We start from the raw sequence: 7,314 nt of genomic DNA on the forward strand, positions 1-7,314 counted from the left end.
GGTGGTGGAGGTCGGCTGCCAGGGGCCAGGACATCCAGGCCCTTAAAAATTACCCTCCAGACAATGAGAAGCCAGGTCACCCGATCTTTGGAGAGGGATGGTCCCAGGCCTGGGAGCTTGTGAAAAGTGCAGACTCAGGCAGCTCTACTACTAGACGAGGGAGATCCCAGGGGGGCAGGGGCAGCTGCATTTCTCATAAAGTGCCCCAGGAGCTTCTGTTTTTTAGCAGAGCCAAGGGCCCCTGGACTTGACCGTCTGCGAGGCTTGTTCCAGTTAGAAAATTCCATCATTGTATGCGTCGGGAGGCCACCTAACCTCCAAGGGAGGGAGAGGGAAATGAATCTCCCACTTGCAAGCCCAGGGGTGGCTTCCAACAGTGCCATCACACTAATGGAAACTGCCGCGAAGGAGCCAGGACCAGTGTCTATGAAAAAATAGGAGAATGGGTAGGCAGGGGGGCAGGGCCAGCCCACAGGATGTCCCCACCAGAATTCACAAAGAGGCCACAAGGATGCAAATCAATCAAATAAACCTTTGTTCAAAAAAATTCACCTCACCCGCGGCTGGGAGAGACAAGTCATTAGCACTGGCTGTTAAAAAAAAAAAAAAAATCCAAGGGCCTCTGATGACTTCAAACTAATGGGGCAAAGACAGGTGCCCCAGGGGATTAAAAGCGTGGTATTCCTTTCTAGTTGGTCCTGTCTCCTCCCCTTTCCCACAGTTCCACAGTTTCCCCCTCCCACTGGTCTGGGATGCAGCCGTGGAGTGGCTCAGCACTGAGGACTCGGGGCTCCACACCCCAAGTCGACCGGCCATCTCTCCCACTTACTAACCATGAAGTGGGATGGAGAGTGGGCTGAGATGAACCCAGCAGATTGTGGCCATGGATGTAACGTGCCCAGCAGAACGCTTGATAGAGGGCGGCACCCTTTCCCTTGTCCGAAGACCAAGCAGACAGTACTCAAGGACTTGGGTGGGAGTGGGGGCAGGAGGGGTACATGAAATTGAGAAGAACCTTCTAGCTGTCTGCACCAGGGAGTGCCAGCCCAGGAGCTGAGGGAGACAGTGCCCAAGAGCAGGAAGCCTCTGAAGGGCCGGGTGTTCTAGGTTGGGTGAGGGGGGGTGGAGCAGGGCTGGGGACCAGGCAAGACCAGGTGCTGCCTTGCTTCTGAAGGGCTGCTCCAATGTGGAAAAACACCCTACCATCTTCCTTTGGAGAAAACCTGGAATATTCCAACACCAAAAACCTCTCACTGGCGGCTCCTGAGGAGATGGGCTCCAGCTGAAAAGGAAACAAGGAGGCATGGGCGCTGCCTAAGGGGGCCCAGTTGCTGGCCTCCATCATCCATCCCTTACCCCTTGGTTTTCCCACAGGCTTGTGAAGCCTAGGTCAGAAGAAAGGATCAAAGCCTTAAAAGGGGAGCGATCTTGGCGGGGCTCTGGGAAGCGGCTAGCGGCCCCTGAGCGGCCCCACCCTGATCTCCAGAGTCCTGAACCCCTCCATCCCTGGTCAGGTCCGCCAGCCACAGTGAGGGCCCCCTTTGGCTGCGGACGGCCACTCTCCCACACCAATATCGGGCTGCCTCCTCCTCCCTCTGCCACCCTTTCTCCGCTCCGCACTCAGCCTCTGATTGGCTGAGCCCCCGGGCCCTCCCCGCTCCTCCTCTCCCACCCCTGGTGAAAACTGCGGGCGCCGGGCAGGGTGTAGCAACTGGAGGTGGCAGCGCGTCTGGAGGAAGCTGCTGCGGCCGAGAACCGGAGCCCAGGTAGGAGCCAGAGGCAGGGCGGGACCCGGGGCGCAGGGATAGAAGGCCCCCTGGCGCCCAGGCAAGCCCTCCCGATCCGAGGCTTCGGAAAACGGTCGGAGGGCGCCCTGGGAAGGAGCCGCTCAGTGCTTGAGGAGGGGCCTGCTTGCCAGGCAGGGGCAGGAGCCGGACGCAACTGCTGCAGGCCGGGGGCCGCGGCGAAGCTTTCGCCCGCTGGGGAACGTTCGCCTGGGGCTGGGGTGCTGGAGGAGAACCGGGAGGAAGGGCGCCAAGGAAAGCCTTGTGCTCTGCTCTCCCGCCAGACGCCCCCAAAGCCAGCCTGCGAACGCGGGACCAGGGGTGGGGGGCGGTGAAACTGGGGGAGCGGAGGACCGCAAACTGAAGGATATCTCTGCCCTGCGACCTCGCTGCGGGCTGGGTGCGGGGCATCCAAGGAACTGGAAACCGCAGTGCCGCGGGCGGGGGCTGGGGCGGGGACTGGGAGCAAGGCTGGCAGACGGGGGAGGCGAGAACTGGAAAAGGATGAGAGAGGGGGAAGGAGGACCTCAATTGGGAAAGGACAGGATTGGAACAGGGACATGGAATAAGGGTGGGGTTAGTCGAACGCGGGCTGGAGAGGAGGGAGCGCAAGGCTTCTCCGGGCTCTGAGCTGCGGGGACGCAAGGCCGTGGAAAGGCAGACTGCACCTCCCCTCCAGCTGTCTACCCCTCCCTTTGGCTCTACATCCCCTGGAGTCCCAGCCCCATTTCTTCCTTTCTAGTTCTAGCCGCTGCTTCCCCCGCTTCCTCTCCTAGATCCCAAGCTCGCCACCCCCTCTGTAACTCAGCGTATGCTAATCTAAACCAGATGTCGACCCCCCTTTCTTCCCCAACCGCACCTCCGGGTCCCTCTCAGCAGGGGTCCGAGAGGGAACTGACTGCAGCAGCAGGCACCCAGGAGCCCCAGTCTCGCCCCTCCCTCCCCCCTCCCCACACTGGGCTGAGCGCCTGGGACCCTAGACGCGGCTAGCGGCGCGCCCTGCGCAACAGGGCGCACGCACCAGGGCACGCCCTCTGTAACTCAGCGTATGCTAATCTAAACCAGATGTCGACCCCCCTTTCTTCCCCAACCGCACCTCCGGGTCCCTCTCAGCAGGGGTCCGAGAGGGAACTGACTGCAGCAGCAGGCACCCAGGAGCCCCAGTCTCGCCCCTCCCTCCCCCCTCCCCACACTGGGCTGAGCGCCTGGGACCCTAGACGCGGCTAGCGGCGCGCCCTGCGCAGCAGGGCGCACGCACCAGGGCACGGCCCCACGCACTCGCAGGCACACGCCCCTGCTGTGGCCTCTCCCTGGCGAGCACTGCTGCAGACAGGCTAGGCTACCCGCTCTGTGTCGCCTCGCCAGGATATAGATTCAGCCTAGGCTGCAAAAAAAAGACAGGGCAGAGAGCCTAGGCAGGGAGGCTACCGAAGCTGGACTGGAAAGCTGCAGGCCCAGGAATCCTGCCCAGAGAGCTGACGGTTGGAAACATCTTGGTTCTGATGCAGAGAACCTATGCAATAGGATGGCACTGTCGCCTTCCCCACACACAGTCGGGAACACCCTTAGCGGTGTGCCAAGTACGGTCCTACCTGGGGCCCCACACACACCTGACCACGCTCATCTAAGAGGCCGGCGACTAACGCCGTGGATCACTTACTCTCCAGCAGTGCCAGGTGTTTGTCATTTTTCTTAATCCCCATCACAGCCCTGTGGGTATCTAAAGCCCAGGTTCATTCAGTATCTTTCGGGCATCTGTTGCATGCCAGGAACTGTTTGGGCATTGGGGATTTTCTTCTGAACAAGAAGTAGGTAGGCCCTGAATGAGGAGTTTTTGTTTCATGGGTAGAGAGTTCTGATTTTGCAAGATGAAAAGGGTTCTGGAGATTGGAGACTGTACACTTAAAAATGGTTAAGATAATAAATTGTGTTCTGCAAATTTTACGATAAAAAAATTAGGAAGTCCCTGACTTCCTGAAGAAAGAAGAAATGGTCAAGTTAAAGTCACTTACTCAAAGCCACCCAGCTAGTAAGTGTTCAGCACACATACACACCACCGAAGGGTGTGTTCTCCAACCCCCTCGCTTTCCCAGATGGGGAAGAGCTGAGTGGCAAGTGTCACATTCACTGAGAGGTGGGAGGGGAGAGGGCTGTAGAGAGGGGCTTGGATGCCCACCCTGGCCATTATGGCATGTCTCCCAGGGGCCCCCAGCCCTGGCAGTAAGTGCGGGCACATCTGCCCCACCTCTTGGCTGATTCCCATCCTGTTGCACCCCCAGATCCAGGACTGAGCTCTCGGCACCATGAACCCTACCATTGGCATCACTCTCTTACTGACAGGTACCGGGCAAGGGGCAGGGCTGGGATTCCAAGCACCCTGGCTGCCTTCCCTTCAGAGAAGCTAGCTTCTTCCTCATGGCCTCAGAAAGTAGAGGTGACTAAGGGAGAGAGAGGGCTCCTTTCATCCCTAAGCCAGCTGAGCAACCTAGTTGATCTTCTGACTGCCTGGGATGGTTTTTTGGAAACTCAGTTCACTGAGCCTGCCCCATACTGAGTTGGAATCTCCAAGTGTGAATCAGGATGCTGCATCAACTTCCCCCAAGGTCTCCTGCCCCTGGAACATGCTGGTGGGACCCACGACTAGAGCAGAGGGAGGTAGGCTGGGGCCTGCAGTAGGGAAGGTAGACTGGCCCTCAGGGACCTCTGGGCGGGGAGAGGTGCTCAGAGAGCAGACCCTGTGCCCTTCCCTGGCCAGGCCTTTCTCTACTGTTAACGTGGATGGGAGGCCCCCTGCTCTACAGGTCCTCACCAACTTGGAGGGGGCACTGCTGGTGCCAGTCTTACAGGTAGCCCGTGGGCAGAAGGTGACCAGCCTGACAGCCTGCCTGGTGGACCAGAGCCTTCGTCTAGACTGCCACCATGAGAATACCACCAACCTGCCCATTCAGTACGAGTTCAGCCTGACCCGTGAGACAAAGAAGCACGTGCTCTTTGGCACGGTTGGGGTCCCTGAGCACGCGTACCGCTCCCGAACCAGCTTCTTCAGCAAGTACAATCTCAAGGTCCTCTACCTGTCGGGCTTCACCACCAAGGATGAGGGGACCTACACGTGTGCACTCCACCTCTCTGGCCAGACTCCCATCGTCTCCAACAGGAACGTCTCTGTGCTCAGAGGTGAGGCAAACCCCCAACAAGACCAAGGAAGCTGGCAGAGGCAGGCTGGGGAGGAACGGGCTGGCTGGGACAGCTGGCAGTCCCCTTGGCTGCGCCACAATAGGGAGTGGCCCCATAACTTCTCTCCCCTTCCCCCCACTGCTGCCTGTGCCCGGGGGAATCGCTACTTTCAGCATGAGTGGGGGAAGGGCTAAGGGGACAGTCAGACAGGCAGAGTGGTGTGGCAGACGCTTCCCCCATGACCGCGGGCAAACCACTCGGCCCCCCCAAACCTCCTTCTCCCCACCTGGGAAACAGGATGGCACTAGCTCCCTCAGCCACAGTTTTCTTGTGATGACATTTGTTCAAGGGCTCAGGAACCTGCAAATGGGAAGGATGGTTGGTTCTGTCAGACCACGGTGGCCCTGGTTCCAGCCAAGACATCATGGCGCCAGCCTCCCCAGGGGAAAGCAGCCTTGCCCTGGGCCTGGGCCTGCCCGAGTCCTGGCCGCTCTTCATTCCCGCCCTGCCTCTCTGCCCCGTCCTCTGTCCACAGATACACTGGTCAAGTGTGGAGGCATAAGCCTGCTGATCCAGAACACCTCGTGGCTGCTCCTGCTTCTGCTCTCGCTGCCCCTCCTGCAGGCCATGGATTTCATCTCCCTGTGACTGGCTGGGCCCATGGAGAATACAGGAAGCCACAAGGCCCAGTCCAGAGACCCCACTTCTCTGAGTCAGTTGACCCCCCTCCCCCCAACCTCCCACACACCTCGGGGAGAAGTGGGGACCCCACTGCCCCTAAGGAATCCCACTGCTGCATGCCATTATCTCCCATCCCCCACTGCCACCCCCTACCCTGTCCGCAGGCCACTGCCTATTTGTATTCTTTGTTCCAGAGCTGCTTGTGTCTGGTTTATTTAGGACTTATCCTACCTTTTCTTTGGCAGTTTGCGAAAAGGGAAGCCAGGGTTGGGCACCTGATGGAGAGTGAGGGGATGGGAGGGGCATCAGTCCCTGGGGCCGGTCATCCTTGCCCACCGGGACTAGAGGCCTGGGAGAGGCCTGGGAGAGACCTGGGCGAGGAGCGGGAGGGGTGTGTTTGGCCCTAGCACATCCCTCAGCAGTAGGGATGGCGCCTGAAGACCCCGGATGTGAGGGGCGCTGCCAAGCGTTTGTGGCCCATCCTGTGAGGAGAGAACCGAGCGTCTCCACGAGCACTTTCCGTCACAGAAAAAAGCCGCCTTCTTACCCTGCAGAAGTCCCCAAGGGGCCCAAGCCGCCTTCTTACCCTGCAGAAGTCCCCAAGGGGCCCAAGCTGCCTTCTTACCCTGCAGAAGTCCCCAAGGGGCCTTGGGCCCGGCGTCTGGTGCAGTGAAAATGCAGATTCTGCCTGGGAAGCAGTGCCGATGGGCTGGTGAGGCAGGTGGAAGGCAGCGTCCACCATCCCTCCCCCCACCGAGGAAGCTAAAAATGGGAGCCCAGTGTCTCTCACTGGCTCTGCCAGCAGCTGGAAGGTAGCAGAGGAGGACAGGCCCCCTCCCGAGCTGTGCCAAGCTCCTAGGCGCTTCCAGAACTCAGACCTGGAGGCAGTAAATCAGGCCTGGCGGAGCCCCTGGTTGAGCCACACAGAGTTCGGCCCACGCGTTCCCCCAGGAGGCTCTTCCATCTTCCCCCAGCAGTGCCCAAGCCTTCAGATAGGCCCCCGCCCCAGAGGCCTGCCTTCTCAGGGACCTCTTGGGGGCCTGGGGCTGGCCGTGGGGTGATACCCATAAGTGGACATGCCTCGAGGGGTGGCTTTACCCAGCACTCAGCTCTGCACCCGGCGGCTCTTCCCCGTCCTGTGACCGTGTGTAGTGCCACCACAGCTTATGGCATCTCACTGAGGAAAAAGAATACTGTACAATAAAACCAAGCCTCTGGAATCTGTCCTCCCGTCTGTCTCTGCTTTGCTCCTCTCTGCCCAGGCCCGCCCCCCTCCCTTAGCCTTGAGGGCCAACCCGCCACCTCCTCCCCTCCCCAATCCCTGCCTCTTCTGCAGCCCTTCTTCTGCCCCCTGCCCCCCGGGGGTGGACCACTGCATGCCCGGCTGCTCAGAACCACTCTAACACGGCACGTTTGCCCAAATAAATAAATGTTCCCCCTCTGTGGACTCACCTGCCCCATGTGTGGGCCAAGCCACATGGCGCTGGTTCCAGAACGTGCTAACAGGCACTAAGGCACGGAGTCTGCCTTCTCGGATCTGGACGTTCTCAGAAATGCCCCGTCAGCTTACATCGGCTCTAGAGGGGCACAGAGGGGAGGCTTGGGAAGCGAGGCGGTACGTGGGAGCTGCCCTCATCATCAAGGTGTAAGGACAGGCATCTCTTCTTAACTCCAA

The 7,314-nt window shown here is 59.7% G+C and overlaps 1 protein-coding gene across 1 annotated transcript; it reads left to right on the forward strand.

Annotated features, from left to right (window-relative positions):
• The first annotated feature begins 4,087 nt into the window (after positions 1–4,087).
• THY1 (Thy-1 cell surface antigen) lies at positions 4,088–5,606 on the forward strand. The gene is made up of 3 exons (XM_007456269.1): positions 4,088–4,124; positions 4,623–4,958; positions 5,494–5,606. The coding sequence occupies exons 1-3, from the start codon at positions 4,088–4,090 to the stop codon at positions 5,604–5,606; spliced, it is 486 nt and encodes a 161-aa protein (XP_007456331.1).
• The last annotated feature ends 1,708 nt before the right edge of the window (positions 5,607–7,314 follow it).

Source organism: Lipotes vexillifer, unplaced genomic scaffold, assembly GCF_000442215.2.
Source record: "Lipotes vexillifer unplaced genomic scaffold, Lipotes_vexillifer_v1.1 scaffold753, whole genome shotgun sequence".
In the NCBI taxonomy this organism is placed as follows: domain Eukaryota; kingdom Metazoa; phylum Chordata; class Mammalia; order Artiodactyla; family Lipotidae; genus Lipotes; species Lipotes vexillifer.